The 18,209-nt window shown below is 54.5% G+C and overlaps 1 protein-coding gene across 4 annotated transcripts; it reads right to left on the bottom strand.

Annotated features, from left to right (window-relative positions):
- Positions 1-934: 934 nt before the first annotated feature.
- On the bottom strand, positions 935-17,418 carry Col1a1 (collagen type I alpha 1 chain). 4 transcript variants are annotated; one of them, XM_051203851.1, is made up of 51 exons: positions 17,216-17,418; positions 15,617-15,811; positions 15,471-15,502; positions 15,318-15,353; positions 15,127-15,228; positions 14,300-14,368; positions 14,009-14,053; positions 13,829-13,882; positions 13,620-13,673; positions 13,144-13,197; positions 12,987-13,040; positions 12,613-12,666; positions 12,485-12,529; positions 12,315-12,368; positions 12,157-12,201; positions 11,971-12,024; positions 11,660-11,758; positions 11,527-11,571; positions 11,333-11,431; positions 11,144-11,197; positions 10,899-11,006; positions 10,752-10,805; positions 10,421-10,519; positions 10,207-10,260; positions 10,021-10,119; positions 9,484-9,537; positions 9,244-9,297; positions 9,091-9,144; positions 8,934-8,987; positions 8,495-8,539; positions 8,305-8,403; positions 7,973-8,080; positions 7,497-7,604; positions 7,251-7,304; positions 6,994-7,047; positions 6,649-6,756; positions 6,509-6,562; positions 6,346-6,399; positions 6,059-6,220; positions 5,850-5,957; positions 5,590-5,697; positions 5,433-5,486; positions 5,209-5,316; positions 4,792-4,845; positions 4,568-4,675; positions 4,213-4,266; positions 3,790-3,897; positions 3,418-3,700; positions 3,101-3,291; positions 2,607-2,849; positions 935-2,476 (listed from the first exon to the last, which is right to left on the bottom strand). In XM_051203851.1, exons 1-51 carry the CDS (start codon positions 17,289-17,291, stop codon positions 2,330-2,332), a joined length of 4,362 nt encoding a protein of 1,453 aa, XP_051059808.1. In that variant the 5' UTR covers positions 17,292-17,418; the 3' UTR covers positions 935-2,329. The 4 variants fall into 4 exon arrangements, with proteins under 4 accessions (XP_051059808.1, XP_051059873.1, XP_051059947.1 ...); XM_051203916.1 differs by lacking the exon at positions 9,091-9,144 and having other exon boundaries at positions 8,934-8,982; positions 9,257-9,297; XM_051203990.1 differs by lacking the exons at positions 4,568-4,675; positions 4,792-4,845 and having other exon boundaries at positions 5,254-5,316.
- Between the last annotated feature and the right edge of the window lie 791 nt (positions 17,419-18,209).

The following is an 18,209-nucleotide window of genomic DNA, read 5'->3' as shown; positions in this document are numbered from 1 at the left end:
GGAACAACCAATTTCCATTCTTCTGGGACCTCAGGTTCTCAGGTTGGCAGAGGGGAAGCTCAAGAGGAGACAGGGAGAAAGGAAGGAAGAAGCAAGTTTATGGAGATGATGGAAAAGGGATGAAGTGGGCTAGAGTAGGGCAGAGTGATCCCACAGGGCACCCGCACTGAGCTGGCCCAGCATGCATTCTGGGCATGCTGAAGGAGCAGGGATCCTTGCTCCTCTGTGGTGCGGGGTCCTGTCCTTTAAAGGTAGCACACTGCAAGTTCCTTAACCACAGCCCTCTAAGAGCCCCAGGCGATTCCCTTGAGGGCTGGGCCACCTCCCTCTGGTGAGAGCAGGAGTGAGCCTGGAACATTCTTTCCCTGTCACTCCAGGCTCAGCAGGCCCATTCTATACAGGATTGCTTGTTTCTCTGGGCAAGAAGCAGGTAAAGGCCAAATATCCCTCATATTTGACCACAGAGAAATCTAGTAAGGAGGCTCCTAGGCCTCACTGATCAGTCTCTGTCCCCTCCCCTTGGGTTCCTTTGAGAACCCATGAGCCTCCCAGGACCCATGGACAACCGTTCCCAGGCCTTGAGCCTGAAGCATGATGACATTGATGGGACAGTGTGCGGAAGGTATGGGTGAACTAGGATCCGAAGTGCGTGTGAGTAGGCGTGCGATTCTGTGCATCCTGTATGATGCTGTGGTGAAGAAAAGGACTTGGAAATGTGTGTGGAGGACTGAAGAGAAAAAGAAAAAAAGTAAAGGAGGAAGAAAAAAGCCTATGGTACAGGAAAGGCAAGAGCAAGGCGGCAGCATTTGGTGAGAAATGGGAGAGAAAGGGCAGGAATGAACGGCAAGTCCACCAGTCCCAGAGCCCTCTCCCTGGGTCCCCTGCCCCCACCCCTCAAGTCCCAGGAAGGAAATCAGAGGCCACTGCACATGTGTTGGGTCATTTCCACATGCTTTATTCCAGCAATCAAAATAATTAAAAACATCTCAAATTATTATACACATACAAAATAGGTACAGAGTCTCTTGTTTCCTCCCACCCCAGGGGTAAAACTGCTTTGTGCTTTGAAAAGTGGTGCTCTGAAACCCGGATGCAGGACAGAGGAAGAAAGAGCCTGAGGATAGGGTGCAGCTGCTAGCTAGAGGGAAGGGTTCCAGAAGAGAGAGAGGTCAGATTGCGATAGGCCCAGGAACTAGAAGAGTGAAGGGAGGCTGGAGAGTGAGCAGGCTGGAGCTGGCACTCTCTCCTCCCATGTTAAATAGCACCGTCAGGAAAAAAAAAAAAAAAAAAAAAATTCACAAGTCCTTATCCATTAGGAAAAAAAAAAAAAAAAGAATAAAAAAAAAAAAGACTTTGAACAAAAGGAACATTTGCTGGCCGAGGGAGCATCTCAACTTCTATAGCACCAGAGATTTCTTCCCACCCACCCCCCCCTTCACAGAGATGTAGCACCTTTGGTACCAAACTGGGCACACTGCCACCTACCCCCATCCCCGCCCCCACACAGTTGCCCCGGTGACACACAAAGACAAGAACGAGGTAGTCTTTCAGCAACACAATTACACAAGGAACAGAACAGTCTCTCCCACCCAGCCTGCACACACGTGTCCGATGGTTCCAGTCTGCTGTGACCCTGCCTGGCTCCAAACCCCCCAAGAGGGGCAGGTGGCTTCCCCCTCAAAAACAGAGTGGGGTGTGTTGCAGAGACCATGGAGATGCCAGATGGTTAGGCTCCGTCAAAAGTCCAAGAACCCCATGTGCTGGCAGGGTCTGGAGGTGCTGGGTGGGGAAGTAGGTCCGGTGTTAGGGGCCCAGTGGGGTGTCTCAGTATTGCCTTTGGCTGCTGGGCAGACAATGCATTATTTCCTGTGTCTTTGGGGGAGACTTAAATTTGGGGAGCAATGGAGGAGAGACCCCAAGAGTGGGTGGAGAAAGGAGCAGAAAAGGCAGTATTTGGGGTATCATAAGCCCAGCGGGCAGAAAGGGACTTATACCCACATAGGTCTTCAAGCAAGTGGACCAAGCTTCCTTTTTTAAAAAGTTATTTATTTATTCTTTTTTTTTTTTTTTTTTCCTTTTTGGTAAGGTTGAATGCACTTTTGGTTTTTGGTCAAGTTCGGTTGGTCAAAGATAAAAACTAAGTTTGAGAGATGAATGCAAAGGAAAAAAATGTTTTCCAAAGTCCATGTGAAATTGTCTCCCTTTTTTTTTTTTTTTTTTTTTTTTTTTTTTTGAGTTTTGGGGAAATTCAGTTTGGGTTGTTCATCTGTTTCCAGGGTTGGGGAAAAGTGGGCTGGGTGGGAGGGAACCAGATTGGGGTGGAGGGAGTTTACACGAAGCAGGCAGGGCCAATGTCTAATCCGAATTCCTGGTCTGGGGCACCAATGTCCAAGGGAGCCACATCAATGATGGGCAGGCGGGAGGTCTTGGTGGTTTTGTATTCAATGACTGTCTTGCCCCAACTTCCGGTGTGACTCTGGAGTGAATGAAGACAGTGGGAGAGGGTCATTACCAAGGGCAACGATGGAGTGAGGGTCACTCTGATCTGCCAAAAGGCTAAATCAGAAACCCATAAATGTGGGCTGGACCCAGTCTGGGGGACTCACCGTGCAGCCATCGACAAGGGTGCTGTAGGTGAAGCGGCTGTTGCCCTCGCCCCTGAGCTCGATCTCGTTGGAGCCCTGGAGGAGCAGGGACTTCTTGAGGTTGCCAGTCTGTTGATCCATGTAGGCTACGCTGTTCTTGCAGTGGTAGGTGATGTTCTGGGAGGCCTCAGTGGACATCAGGCGCAGGAAGGTCAGCTGGATGGCGACATCAGCAGGGTCGGAGCCTTCACTTCCATACTCGAACTGCACAGGCCAGAGAGAGTAGGGGATGAGTGAACATGTGGAATTTCTAGTCCTTGGCCTTCCTGCCCATGAATTTTTATCTCCAGTTACAAAGAGGGGCATCATTTATCCATGAACACCCAAGGACCCAGAACTCCTGCCTCCTAGACCAACTCTGCTCTCCCACTAAGCCAGTATTAAATCCACTCCAGAACTCCGTGTGGCCTTCCTAGCGCGAGGCTAGCCTGCCTCCTGCAAAGTGGCTCGCGTACCTGGAATCCATCAGTCATGCTCTCGCCGAACCAGACGTGCTTCTTTTCCTTGGGGTTCGGGCTGATGTACCAGTTCTTCTGGGGCACAGTGGGCTGAGTGGGGAACACACAGGTCTGACCTGTCTCCATGTTGCAGAAGACCTTGATGGCATCCAGGTTGCAGCCTTGGTTAGGGTCAATCCAGTATTCTCCTGAAATGGGCAGGGCATTGTGGAGTCAGGAGAAGCAGGCAGCCATCCCCATATCATATGGAAGGTGGGATGCATAAAAGCATGGGGGAAGCAGCATGGTGGGGAGGCACTGGGGTCAGTCCTTACCGCTCTTCCAGTCAGAGTGGCACATCTTGAGGTCACGGCATGTGCGGGCGGGGTTCTTGCGACTGCCTTCAGGGCTTCGGATATTCTCAATCTGCTGGCTCAGGCTCTTGAGGGTGGTGTCCACCTCAAGGTCACGGTCACGGACCACGTTGGCATCATCAGCCCGGTAGTAGCGGCCACCATCGTGAGACTTCTCTTGAGGTGGCTGAGGCAGGAAGCTGAAGTCGTAACCGCCACTGGGAGGACCAGGAGGGCCAGGGGGTCCAGGAGGTCCGGGGGGACCCTGCACAAAGAGAGGAGGCCAAGGTTTATTGGTATTCAAGTCTCCTTGAGGACAGAGGGTCATGAGGCAGAGGATGCAGGACTACGTACAGCAGGACCACTATCACCAGTGCGACCTCGAGGACCAGGGGGACCGATGGGGCCAGGGAGACCGTTGAGTCCATCTTTGCCAGGAGCACCAGCAGAGCCAGGGGGACCCTGGTGGTAGAGAGATGATTGGAAAAGTTGGCCAGAAACCCAAGACAGCCCCAAGTCTGGCTGAGGAGCACCCTCCCCACAGCTGTCTCTGTCTAGTCTCCACTTCTGCTGTAAAGGTTGTCCTCAACTGGTTACTGTGGCTGGCCTGGAAGGAGCCAAAGGCTATCTATATAAGACCAAAGTTCTTTTTCTACCCGCCTCCCGTCTGGCCTTGAACTCTTCTCTGGAGAACAGAGGGAGGCCTGGCGGTAACCAGGGATCTTCAAGGGACCTGAGATGGGGAACCCAGAAGAAGGACTGGAAGGTGTAACTTACCCGGGGACCAGCAGGACCAGAAGCTCCAGAGGGACCTTGTTCACCAGGAGAGCCCTAAAGGACAGAGAAAGGCAGTTCAGGGGCAGTGGGGGTAACACATCCCCTCATGCTAGATGTCTAGCTCCAAGTTGTCCATATGCTAAGACCATTCCCACAGTCCCTCTCTGGGTACCTCTCTCTGTGTGTTAGAAATGCCCAGAAATAATCTGGCCCCCTCCCCCACTGGGAAGGAGTCAGAATGTCTATCTAGAGTAGAAACTAAGAAAGTGTTCTTCCTCTCACTATGCAGCAAACACCGGGAGACGGTGGGAAAGGCCTGGTGGTGGCCAGAGCCCGGGAACCTGTGTATACTCACAGGAGAGCCGGGAGGACCCTGGAGACCGGAGAAGCCACGATGACCCTTTAGGCCTCTGTCACCTTGTTCGCCTGTCTCGCCCTTGTCACCACGGGGACCTTGGGGTCCCTAAAAGAAAGGCGGAGACAGGCTGTCAGGTGAAAGTTCTCCTGATGTCGAGTGGGACACTGTTAACATCTGGGCCACAGCGTTCACAGGATGTGAGGTTGGCATGGGACACTTACGGCAGGGCCACGGGCACCAGCGGGGCCGATGGGACCAGCAGGACCAGCAGGACCCTGGGGAGAAAACAGTGTGTTAGGTCCTGACTAAGGGAGGCTAGGCTGGGGGCCGCAGGATGAGCCTTCCCCTTGGCCAGACCACTCCTAGCCCATGTCTCTCAGGCTGCAGCCCATGCTCCTGACTCCCAGAGTCTCCCCAGAGCCAGGCTTCATGTGATGAGCTGAAGCAGGCCCCATGCCTGGGGGTTGAGGGGAGAGATGGAGGCCTATCTAGAAGGGCCTCCAGGCCAAATTACAACTCAAGTTTTCCAGAGAGGCCAAGGGCCCAGACACATCCCAAGACTCCCTCCTCTTCCACAGCTAGATGAGGCAATTTTACCCATTCCCAGGCATGCCTGAGGTAGAGGCCCAGATACTTACAGTCTCACCACGGTCGCCACTCTTGCCAGCAGGTCCAACAGGGCCAGGAGCGCCAGGGGCACCAGGGGCACCAGGGGGCCCAGCAGGGCCAGTCTCACCACGATCACCCTGGGAGCAGAGGGCAGAGGCCATGGGTCAGGCTCAGGTGGAGTGCCGAGGATGGGGAGCGGCTGGGGCAAACCAGAGTCCAGCCAAGAGTTCAGGTGTGTGGCCTGATCTCTTACCTTGGGGCCAGGGGAGCCATCTCTTCCAGGGGAGCCCTCAGCACCAGGGGATCCCTGTAGAGGGAGTGAGAAAAAGTGAGAAACCAGCCCAGAGGAGAGGTCAGACACGGGACGAGTGTCCTGCAAAGGCACTGGCTAGGGAATGGAGGCTGCTTACCTCACGTCCAGATTCACCAGGGGGGCCAGCCAATCCAGGGGGGCCCATGGGGCCAGGGGGACCACGTTCACCACTTGATCCAGAAGGACCTTGTTTGCCAGGTTCACCCTACAGAAGAAGAAGAGAGGGTAAGGCTGGGAGCCAGATGTAGGGGTGCCAGCCATCAGCCCACGTCTATATTTGCTCTCTTTCTCTCCCCCTGCCCCTTCCAAGTCCTGGGAGGATCCATCTTGGAGACCCTAAGATGAAGGAGCACTCACAGAGGGGCCAGGAAGACCAGGGAAGCCTCTTTCTCCTCTCTGACCAGGAAGACCAACCACACCACGCTGTCCAGCAATACCCTGAGGTCCAGGGGTACCAGGAGAGCCCTGTGGGAGGCAGACAGGAGTGAGAAGGGCTCGCAATGGCACAGACAGCATTCACAACTCTGGAAATCTCCAGAGCTATAGAAATCAGAGCTGGCACTTACGGCAGGTCCATCAGCACCAGGGGCTCCTTTCTCACCAGCAGGGCCAGGGGGACCTGGGGGACCAACTTCACCAGGACGTCCCGCAGGACCAGTCTCACCACGGGGACCTTTGCCTCCTTCTTTGCCAACAGGACCGGGAGGGCCAGGGGGCCCAGCATTTCCCTAGATGGGCACAAGAGGGACTGTCAGAGTCCAGGCTTCCAAGGCATCACAGGTTCATGCCCCAGCGAGGCCCGCTGTCCTGACAGGGCATGCCCCCACCCCAATCCAAAACCACAGATACTCACAGAGGGGCCAGGGGGACCAACACGGCCAGCAGCGCCAGGGAAACCAGTAGCACCCTGGCAGAAGAGAACACAGGGTGATGAGAGGTGAGCAGTTATCTCCCCTGGCCGGGTCCCCTCCAATCACTGGCCTTGGAGACCCCATAGAGATATGGGTAGTACTCACAGGGGGACCAGCAGCACCACGAGCACCTTTGGGTCCAGGAGCACCAACGTTACCCTGTAAGAGAGCGTAGAGGTATGAGACAGGCTGGCCCCAAGTCTAAGGCTCCCAGAAGCTCAGGTTGTAGAGGATGGGATACTCACAATGGGGCCAGGGGGTCCAGCGGGTCCAGCGGGGCCAGGAGGACCAGAGTCGCCTTTAGTACCAGTCTCACCAGGTTCACCTTTAGCACCAGGTTGGCCATCAGCACCCTGGGCAAGAGGGAGGATGGAAAGTGGAGGAGTGGGCAAGTCAGCCTGGGAGCAGAGGGTCTCTGGGCTGGAGGAGGGGCCGCAGCTAGAGAGTGCAGAGGCACTCAGAGACAAGCAGTTCCTCCCTACCCTTCTTCTCAGACTCAGGGTAACACTTCTGTTCTCATTCTGTCACCTAAGGTCCCATGCCCCATGTTTCAGCTCGTGACAGAAAGTAAAGAGAGTCTTGGTACTCACAGGGGGGCCAGCAAAACCAGCAGGGCCAGGAGGGCCGGGCTCACCACGGTCTCCCTAGAAGAAGAAGATGACGACTTTGGAGAGATGTCTCAACATTAACATTGGGGAAGGAGAGGAACAGATGATGTAAAGAGACAGAGGTGGTGGCAGGTGTGTGTGTGTGTGTGTGTGTGTGTGTGAGAGAGAGAGAGAGAGAGAGAGAGCAGACAGGAGAGAAGGGCTGAACACAGATCTTAGCAGGGGTCTTCTGCACTTACGGGGGCACCACGGGCTCCGGTGGGGCCAGCAGGACCACTGGGACCAGTTTCACCCTATGAGGGAGAGACAACAACTCTAAACTCTGCGGCAAGATGAACCAGTAACACTTTCCTTCCCTTCTGGTCCCTTGGACCTCCTGGGTCACCAGCTTCATATGGCAGGACCTGCCTTCCCTGCAGAGCCCCACCTGAGGCTTGCTGAGGCAGCTATGTATTAGGAAAACAAGTGACAAGGCAGCCACTCACCTTGTCACCAGGGGCACCAGCAGGGCCAGGAGGACCAATGGGACCAGTCAGACCACGGACGCCATCTTTGCCAGGAGAGCCATCAGCACCTTTGGGACCAGCATCACCCTAAAGATAGGGAAAAGTCAGACTTTAAGCTTGGGGCCAGGAGTTGAGCTACAGGTTCTGCAAATATTCCTTAGAGTCCTTCTTCAGCCATAGCATTCTGCAGATGTTTATCAGACATGGTGCCAAGGACACAAGATGCTTTCAGGGGTAAAGGTGCCTACTTGGGGATTCAAGTGGAACCTGGATTAAGAGGCCCCTGAGGTCTGCAGTGATAAATAAAGGAGCCTCCATCATGTGGAAGCCCAAACTCTCATTACCATGGTAACACATCAGGAGAAGGGCCTGCATCACAGGTATGAGATTACCCAGCAAAGAAAGGAGAGAGGTGAGAATCACCAAGGGCTCACGGGAGGGGAAGGTTGACTTACTCTGTCACCCTTAGGACCTGGAAGACCAGCTGCACCACGTTCACCAGGCATTCCCTGAAGACCAGGAGCGCCCTGGCTACCAGGAGCTCCGGGGGCACCGGTATCACCCTGTTTGGTAAACAAGAAGATGAGTGAGACATGGAGTACCAGGAAGCATCTCAGAGCCCTGAGCTCCCTAAGGATCCTAAGGATGTGTGGGTTCCAGCTAGGAGAACAAACTCACAGACCCGACCTCAGGTCCCATGGGCCTCCCACTCTGGTCTTGTCCCCCAACCCTCCCCATCCCTATGGTTTGGGTCACAGTCATCATACCCTTTCCACGATGCCCTCACCTTGGCACCATCATTGCCGGGAGCACCATTGTTTCCACGGGGACCAGCAGGACCTGGGGGACCTTGTACACCACGCTCGCCAGGGAAACCTCTCTCGCCCTGCAAAGGAAGGAGAGGGCACATAATGGCTGCCCCAGCAGGGCCAAGCCCAGGACATCATGATGGGAGTGGGACGAGAGGGCCCACTTACTCTTGCTCCAGAGGGTCCAGGGGCACCAAGGTCTCCAGGAACACCCTAGGGGTGGGAAGGAGGAACATCGGTGAGCCCAAACTCCCCTTGAGCAAGAACCTCTGCCCTCTGCTGGGAGCTGGTCCTTGGGGCCCACGTTTAGAGATGAACACATTCTCGGCTGAGAATTGAAATCTCTCCTTGCAATAGGAAGGCTTCAGGTAAAGCCAGAGTTATTCTGTATAAAGAAGTCACCTTGCCTAGAAGCCACACAGCCACTTCCAGATCATATGTAGCTCCCTCGCTCTTTTTTTGGGGTAACCACAGTCCTCCCCTGTGTCTAACCGCTCTCTCTACTCTCTCTAGCTGCTGATTTCCTGACCAGCTAGGGGCAGTGAGTGGTCTGTTTCTTTTTTATTTCCTTCATGCTCCTGCCCTCTGCCCACCTGCTACGTCTTACCTGTTCACCAGGCTTGCCTGCTTCACCAGGAGGACCAGCAGGGCCGGGGAGACCCTGTAAGGTGGAGGATGGAGCGGGGAGGAGAAGGGTTTAAAATCTGTAAGCTTTAACAAAGGAACATTCTGCACTCCCCTAGAAACCTGTCGCCAGACCTTACCTGGAATCCAGGGGAGCCAGCAGGGCCTTGTTCACCTCTCTCACCAGCAGGGCCCTATCATAGAGAAGAGACTGTGGTCATGAATAGTCCAAGGAGAAGGGGGCAGAGTCCCCCCTTCCCTGCTCCCCAGGCCTCCCAGACAGAGACACTTACAGCAGGGCCAGGGGCTCCCTGAGCTCCAGCTTCTCCATCTTTGCCAGCAGGACCCTGTAGGGAGAAGATGACAGACTCAGTGTGGTGAGGCAGATAGCAGCAGCAGGTAGAGCCTGGACCTCTGAGACAAAGCAGAGCCCACCAGTGGCTTCCGATGTTCTCACAGTGGACGCACTCTGAGGATGGTATGTGTCACAGGCAGGGGCAGAAGGACGGCAGAGGCTCAAAAGAGATACTTACAACAGGGCCAGGGGGTCCAGGAACGCCCCGCTCTCCAGCCTTTCCGGGTTCTCCCTGTGTAGAAAGGGAGGCAGGATTGAGGGTCACGGCACCAGACTCATTACAGTCAAGGACCCCTCATTACAGTGAGTGTTCAAGAAGGCTGCAGACTCTAGGGAAGGACTTGCTGGCATCTGACGTTTGGCCTCTGTGCTGCACCCAAAGCAGATGTTGTCCAAGGCTCCTTCTTGGTCACCCTGTCCCCTTCCTTTCCCTTGACACACACCTGCAGTAGCTTTTTATTGGGGTTCTCCCCTCCCTACCAAACTTGGGGTGACTATCAGATAGATAGAAGGCCCATCTTATCTGTGTGTTGGGGAAGTTTGCACAGCGACAACACTTATTTATCGGGGACAAAGCAATGATCATGGAGCCAAGAGTCTCTTATTTTACCAGTGGGTCCAGAAAGGGTCGTTAAGGGGCCTGAGGTCACACAGCAAGTCAGTGGAGTTAGTATGGCTGTCCCTGGTTCTGCATTGTTCCCCACTGGGTACTTACAGCAGTACCCTTAGGTCCAGGGAATCCCATCACACCAGCCTGGCCACGGGCTCCAGGAGGACCTGGGGGTCCAGGGCGACCATCTTGACCAGCGGGACCCTGAGGAAGAGAGGCAGAAGAGTGGTGAGGACTAAGGGATGCGCGCAGTGGGGTAGGGGTGAAGAGTGAGAGAGGAAGCATACTTACAGGGGGGCCGGTTTTGCCATCAGGACCAGGGCTGCCGGGGCTGCCAGTGAGACCCTGTGGAGAGGCAGAAGCATGAACAAAGGCAAGGGAAAGGGGATGGTGTGTGTATGTGTGCACGCGTGTGCGTGTGTGCGCATGCGCGTGTGGAGTCTGGTGCACCAATTACAGGCTGTCCCCACCTCACACAGGACAGAGGGAGGGTCTTGACTCTCACCTTGGCACCAGGGAGACCAGCTTCACCAGGACGACCAGCTTCACCAGGAGAACCTTTGGGACCAGCAGGCCCGGGAGAACCACGTTCACCAGCAGGACCCTAAGTGGATAGAAGTCACAGACACATGAGGGTCACAGCCTTGGACTCATCTAGCATCCTCCCAATGCTGGGAGAAGGTCCAGGACTTGGAAGGGATGCTACATATGAGGAGGAGGTAAACACAAATGTGGGCATGGGTAGCTGTGAGCATTGTTAGGGGACATGAGTGTAGGAAGGTGTGAACAGTCCTGTCAGCTTGGGGGTCAGTTTCTCTGCCAGGAAGAGAGGTTACCTTGGGGCCAGCAACACCATCAGCACCAGGGAAACCACGGCTACCAGGTCCACCCTGCAGGGAGAGTAGAAGAGGCCAGTGAGCTTAATCAGTGGGCACTGGGCAGGCACTGAGGGCAGAGAAGGTGGAGAAGCCCGGGGCGCTTACACGCTCGCCAGGAGGTCCAGGCAGGCCAGTAGGTCCAGGTTCACCACGGGCACCTCGTTTTCCTTCTTCCCCAGCAGGGCCAGGGGGACCTTGAACACCAGCAGGGCCCTGGAGTGGGCAGAGAGAAAGTGGCCTTGGTGGGGGGAGGCACAAGTAACAGGGCTCCTGGGTATGGGGCAGGGGGCTCCCTTGAGAGGCTCCCAGGCCCAAGGGGCGGAGGAGAAGGAGGGTGATGTGGGACTTACGGGCTCTCCTTTGGCACCAGTGTCTCCTTTGTTGCCAGGGGCACCAGGTTCACCCTGTGTTGGGGGAGCAGAAAAGAATGCAGGGAGAGTTGGGGTTACTCTGTTGGTTCACAAATGCATGCTTTCCCCAGGAGGGGGCGCACTGGAGCTAGTGCTTGCGTTGGGCAGAAGGGAAAGTTTTGTACTCACGCTGTTACCCTTGGGACCTGGAGCACCACTGGGGCCTTGGGGTCCAGAGGGGCCTCGGGCACCAGGGAAGCCGGGAGCGCCAGCAATACCAGGAGCACCCTGCAGGAGGCAGGACAGACATTTTATCCCAGGGCTGGAGGGCAGGGCACAGGAGGCGTGTGGGCATGGGAGGAGGGCTGGAGGTAGTAACTTACATTAGCACCTTTAGCACCAGGTTGTCCATCAGCACCGGGGTTTCCCTGATGCACAGAGAAAGGAGGGTGAGCGACAGGCAAGAACTCTGAAGCTAACAAGTAGCACAGGGGACAGCAGCAGGGGGACACTTACAGCAGGGCCGGCAGCACCAGCAGGGCCAGGGGGTCCGGGCTCACCACGAACACCCTGGGGACCTTCAGAGCCTCGGGCTCCTTGGGGACCAGCTTCACCCTGAATTGGAGGAGAAGACAAATGGATGTCAGGTGTGTGTTGGGGGGCAGGGGCAGAAGAACAAGATGAGGACTTTGAGAGCTGGGGAGGGGACCCCAGGATAAGGGTGTTGAGGAATGCGCTTCACTCTTGCCACTCTGGGCTCCTCTAATCGGGGTGACACCCTGTCCTTGGCCTGTGACAGTCATGCTCAAAGAAAGAATGGGTCTCACCTTAGCACCAACTGCACCAGGGAATCCAGGAGGTCCAGTGGGGCCAGTGGGACCCTGGGAACAAAATGGAGGTTTCACTACAAGACGGAGGCCAAGAGCTCCTAAGTTTCAACAGCTGATGTCAGGCCCCAGAGCTGACCCTGACACTGCACCCCCTCCCAAACTCAAAGTCAAAGCCATCCTTACTGGGGGCCCAGCTGCACCAGTAGCACCATCGTTTCCACGAGCACCCTGCAAGAGAGAGGGGAGGCCCGATTACGTGTCTGAGCACTGGACAGTTCCCATAATCCCCAAAGGACCCCAACCAGAGCCCAGGGACATCCCAAGGGGCTAGGGATACTTACAGCAGGGCCAGGGGCTCCAGGGCGACCTCTCTCGCCAGGCAGACCTCGGGGACCCTGATAACCAAATCAAGAGATGTCAAATAATGGAGACACACCCTCCCAGCTCTCTATCCACCCTTCGCCAGACCCCTCCCTCTTGAAGCCCCCACCCCTCAAGCTTGTGTACTCACCATCTGGCCAGGAGCTCCATTTTCACCAGGGCTGCCAGGCTCTCCCTAGGGACAGAGGACAGTGAGGGATTCATGTATAGTAGTACTGTTGGGGTGCATGTGTGCAGGGCCCTTTGACAGTCCCTTACCTTAGGACCAGCGGGACCAGCATCTCCTTTGGCACCATCCAAACCACTGAAACCCTGAGAGAGGAAGGAGGGATGAGGTGAGACCCTGTGGAGGGAGCATGCCACTTTTTGACAGTCACACAGATTTGAAGAGATTTGGAAGATCGCCCCAGTCATCACTCTGTCTTTGAGCTAGACTAGACCTGAACCCCCTTAGTGTCCTATCCAGTCTCTTTACTGGGACTTCTTTCTCGCGAAAGGAAGTTCTTTTGGATGTCTAACCTATGACCTTTGAGATATCTGCAGCTACTATCTTATATGATACTCAGCAGGATCTCTTGGGGAAGGGGCCGACTTGGGACTTGGAGAGCTCCATCGACTCAAAAATGACTTACTCTGTGTCCCTTCATTCCAGGGAGGCCAGCTGTTCCAGGCAATCCTCGAGCACCCTGGAGAGAAAGGCAATAAGGACGTGGAGAGATGTCAGGAGGGCTCTGTGAACTTGGCCTCCCCAGTGCAGGAGGACCTGAGCCCATCCTCACACTTGCTCACCTGTGGCCCAGGAGCTCCACGCTCACCAGGACGGCCAGGTTTACCAGCTTCCCCCTGCAGAGAGAAAAAAAGGCCATCATGACTGTGTCCAACTCTGAACTAGGAAAGGGTAGAAGGGCTCAGGTTTATTGGGGTTATTGAAGGGTGGGTTTCACTTAGGGGCCCAGAATCTAACTGTGAACCTAAAGCTAAGTTTGGATCGATCTACAAGGAAACCTCTGGTGACATTTGAGTACCTTCAAAGGAGTTTCTGTCACCATGCATTCATTTCCACATCTAATCACCCAGAGATCTTAAACCTGGAACAGGCATGGGGGTGGACATGGGGGGTAGCGGCTGACTCACTAAAACATGCTACTCAGTGGAAAGATCACTGCTAAGGGCTGTCTGGCATCCCAAGGGTGCTGAGGAGGATTTTAGAACCCACAAAGAGAAGGCCACAGGGTGAGCTAGTATCTTCCCCTGGGGCTACTTACATCATCTCCGTTCTTGCCAGGAGGGCCAGGGGGGCCACGGGGACCCATTGGACCCTAGAGGAGACAGAAGATGCCATTAGAATCCCAAGATAAGAGACAAAGAGGAAGACGAGTGGGGAGGTGGCAAGTCACCCCTCACTCAGCATGGGTGACCGTCCACAGGAGAATTTGTGGAGAGGGAGGTGTGTCAACACGGACGACTGACTTACTGAAGCACCAGGCTCGCCAGGTTCACCAGGGGGGCCTTGGAAACCCTGAGGGCCCTGGAGAATGAGAAAAATACAGGCTCAGAAAGGCAGGTTCAACCAACCTGCCGCTCTCACCCGAATCTTTCTCCTCCAACATCTCCCCATGCCCAAGGTGATACACAAAGATTTCTGAGTACTTACAGGTGCACCAGGGGGGCCAGGGAGACCGCGAGGACCAGAAGGACCCTAGAAAAGGAAAAAAAGGGAGGGCATGTAATAGCTGTGGCTGAAAGCAGTGTGGGAGACATCTTTGTTTACTGCTTCCTGTGGAGAATCACTGTTGTCTGTCCTGTATCTTCTCTAGGTCTGAAGTCCCAAAGGTGGCCTTTACCTTCCAAAGCTGTCTGTACTACCCTCTTGCAGGACTATCCTTGGCCTTTCTCTTCCAGATCCCCATTCCCTTCGTTATCACTGCTCCCCCTGGTGGCTCACCATGGGGCCAGGCACGGAAACTCCAGCGGATTTCTCATCATAGCCATAGGACATCTGGGAAGCAAAGTTCTAGAAAAACAGGAGAGAACACATGAGAAATTGGGCTCAGGGTGGTAGTGAAGGGCAGGAGGCATTGCCAGTAATGGGACAAACTGACATGGGCTTGCGGATCTGCTTGACTAAGAGAGACAGCAACCTGCCCATAAGATATTTCTGTTCCAGACACCTCAACGGAACATTCTAACCAGACAATCCCAAACCACAGAACAATCTATAAAATACTGCCTCTGCCCATCAACCAGACTCTTCAAACGCTTGCTGAGCCAAGGGTGACAAAGAGGCTCCGAAACAGTCAACTTTCGTGGGAACCAAAGAGATGAGATAATGAAATGAAAATGGTGGTCTTAGACGAGAAGGAAAAAAAAAAAAAATGCTATAAAGGACGTTTTTGGGCACTGGTGAAATCTGAAATTGGGTTGTATATTAGGCAAAAAGTGCTAGACCAACATTAAATTTGGTGCTATGGTCCCATAGGAGAATGTCCCTGTTCGGGAAATGCACTTACATGCTTTGGGGCACAGGGCATGAGCATGTTCTTGGCAAATTCACACACACACACACACACACACACACACACACACACACACACACACCCAGAGAGTGGTGAAGCGGTTGTGGTGAAGGGTGAATGGAAGTTCTGTGCACTATTGCAACTCTACTGTAAGTTTATGATTATTTAAAAATATAAAATATGTCTGCCAAAATCAAAGCAAAGCAAAACAAAAACCAGGAGTCACGGAGGTCTGGGCTCTCCAAGCTCCACTTACTCCTCCGAGGCCAGGGGGACCGGGGGGACCAGGGGGACCAGGAGGACCAGGAAGCCCAGGCTGTCCAGGGATGCCATCTTTTCCAGGGGGGCCAGCGGGTCCCTGTACCAAGAAAGGGCGGGGCTGCTATGAGCACAAGCCAGAGCCACGCCCCCTCCAGTTTCCCAGCTGACTTAGAATGCTGTGCTTACCCTTGGGCCTTGAGGGCCGCGGTCTCCCTTGGGTCCCTGTGGGTTTGAGGGTGAAAAACAAGAGGCCGGTTAGAGAAATGAGGAAAGCTGGAGTCCATAGGAGGACAATAGGAGTTGTGGACGGGTGAGCAAAAGCAAGGAGCTGAGCATTACCTCGACTCCTATGAGTTCTTGGTCTGGAGATACTGTGGGGGGTAAAGATGTGAAGTTAGAAGTAAATTTACTAAGGTGTTAGAGGCTTTCAAGACACAGGCAACGGTGGGACTCTGGCCTCCCCTAACCCTAGGCCCAGGACGTACCAAACTCTTCTGGGCAGAAAGGACAGCACTCCCCTTCACGTGTTTGGGGGTTGACACAGTCCAACTTTTCCTGGCACACCACGGCGTCACACACGGCCGTGCCATTGTGGCAGATACAGATCAAGCAGGTATCAGCTTTCCACGTCTCACCATTAGGGATCTTTACACCATCGTGTATGCAGGTGATTTCAGGGACTGCGCAAATGGGAAAAGACGCATGGCGAGAGAGGCTCTGAGATCCCACCTCGGGGCATCAGGGAGCCCAGCCCTACTCACCCTTTCCTCTGTCTAAGAGACGCACGTAGATTTTCCACTTCCCGCCTCCCGCCTCCCCCCACCATTTTCTTCCCTCAAATTCTTAAATGCTGGTCTGCTCCAAAGTGGCGTTCAGTGACAGCACTGGGGCGCCTGGCCAGGACAGCTATAACTTCCCAGTTCTCAGGAATTTAAACAAAGCTTTAGACTGGGATTGCTTCCAAACTCAACTTCAGCAGCCCACGCGCGCGCGAACCAAGTGAAATAAAAAGCCTTCTGCGGGAGAGTAGGAAGGTTCCGAAACAGTAGAAGGGGGCCCGTAGGGTGTGGTTTGAGCGCAGACAAGAGGCGGGGGTGGGAGGAGAAAGGGGAAGTTCCAGCCCTGGTCCCACCCCCCATTCCCTGGGCAGGTGGGATGAAGTGGGAGGGGCTAAAATGTGGAGTGGCTGTTGTCAGTGGAGTCCGGTCCTAAACTTGGATACATTCTAACCCCCTACTCCAAGGAATCTTAAAAACTTGCTTTCGAGACAAGCTCGGTTCCTCAAAGCCAGTCTCTCCTTAACTAAAAAGAAGTCTACAAATAGTAATGATTAGTAAACCACGCCCACCGCTCTAGTAGCGGTTCAAGGCAACCACTAGGTGGCGGGCAACACTAAGCAATGGACTGGGCGGAACCAATTTTACCCGGCCTGAGCCATTTCTTTTAAAGACTGATTTTATTTTTCCAGTCTGGAGATGGGGGTCCAAGCCCGGCAATAACCCAGATCTTCCCTCTTTAGCCAGAGCGCTATAAAGTGCTGTACCAGGACGCGTAGTGCTCAAGGTTGACCAGCAGGAGGCGCAGGGACCGCGCCCTGTCAAGTCCGAGCCAAACTTTCTCATCCAGCAACCCTCCCACTCCGTGCGTCCCCTCCCCCTGAGCCCAGCACCCCGGCGGCCCCAGCAATACTGTCTAGCCTGCAGAGAAGGCAAACAATCTTTCCTTATGAATCATACCGCAGCCTCTTTGATAGCTTTTACATCTTGGACTCCGAATCCCTCTCTATTCCAGCCGCCTTATTCCATCTTCGACGTATTCTGTCCCAACCAGTGCCCAGATTCCCACTTTTCCTGTTGTGCTACTGATGGGTGCTTGGATGGGTGCCATTTCACCCCGCGCTCCACTTCTGAGAACCGCTTATCCTCATCTGTACCCCAGGGCAGCCTTTCTCTTCCCAGCTCCTTTCCATCACCTTCCCACCTCTGACTGGAGCATCCTGCATTTCCGTTTAAGTCTCTATTGCCAGGACCCAGTGCAGAACGCGATACCAAGAAGCCGTGAACTCCCCAAAGTTTGGAACTTACTGTCTTCTTGGCCATGCGTCAGGAGGGCAGTGGCCCCTAAGAGGAGCAGGAGCCGGAGGTCCACAAAGCTGAACATGTCTAGACCCTAGACATGTAGACTCTTTGCGGCTGGGGTGGGGGGTTAGCTTCGGCTCATGCGTGGCCTCACTCCGCGTGCCTCCTGCTCCGTCCTGAGGAGAAACTCCGGTCTGCTCCGATGACTGGCCTGGGCCTCTTTTATACCATCCTGAGGAGAGCTGGGAGGAACCCTGCCTCTTGGAGAGGGGGAGCTTTCAGCCCGGCCCCCAGCCAATCAGCACTGCCTGGCTCGGCCCCCAATTTGGAACGAAGAGGTGGGAGGAGGGAAAGGAAGGGAACAGAGTCCACCCAGCCCCCCCCCCCACACTTTGCAACTCTGCTGTCTCTGTCCCCCAGATCTACCCAGGCCAGAGGAACTGTCACCAGAGCATGGCTGGGCCCTCAGTATACTGATTTGTGGGTAGGGATGCCCCTTGTACTTTCTTTTTGGGACCTCAAATCAGAAGGATGTGAAACTGGGGATCTGAGTGGGGCAACATTATAAAAGGTTCAAGGTCAGATGTAGTTGGGAAAACTGGCCTTGCTTCTTAGTCTTTCTGACATCCCTGGGAAGAAGTAAGGAATAAGATGGACAGGCACCTCTCCAAATCAGAACCAAGTAGCTGAACAGAGGTGCCTGTTTCAGGCAGGGCATAAAGGTCATCTCTTGGTGTGGCCCAGGTATGGAGGACAGTAATATTTGTGAACAAGTTAGAAAGCTCTTCATAGACACCAAGATATGTGATTGCTTGAAAGGAGCAAGGGGGAATAGTTGTCTGTTCTGCCATGCCTATAGCTCTGTGACAGACCAACCCCAGGTGTGACTGAGGGCTGGGGAGAAGCTTGACACCCTTGTCCTTCCAGAAGGAGGCTTAGGTGTTAAGTGATGGATGAGGCAACAGGCTAGCTTGGGGGACTTGGGGGGCCTTAAAGCCAT

The sequence above is a fragment of the Phodopus roborovskii genome, unplaced genomic scaffold, assembly GCF_943737965.1.
Source record: "Phodopus roborovskii unplaced genomic scaffold, PHOROB, whole genome shotgun sequence".
Classification (NCBI taxonomy): domain Eukaryota; kingdom Metazoa; phylum Chordata; class Mammalia; order Rodentia; family Cricetidae; genus Phodopus; species Phodopus roborovskii.
This window is presented reverse-complemented; position numbering and strand designations above follow the sequence as displayed.

What these genes read in the sequence shown, in the direction of transcription:
- Col1a1 (XM_051203851.1), bottom strand. Translation starts at nt 17,291, where the DNA reads ATGTTCAGCTTTGTGGACCTCCGGCTCCTGCTCCTCTTAGGGGCCACT. An exon ending in CTGGAATGAAGGGACACAGA is followed by an intron (nt 12,667 to 12,986) that starts GTAAGTCATTTT and finishes TTCCTCTCTCAG; the next exon opens with GGTTTCAGTGGTTTGGATGG. An exon ending in CTGGTGCAGTTGGTGCTAAG is followed by an intron (nt 11,759 to 11,970) that starts GTGAGACCCATT and finishes CCTCCAATTCAG; the next exon opens with GGTGAAGCTGGTCCCCAAGG.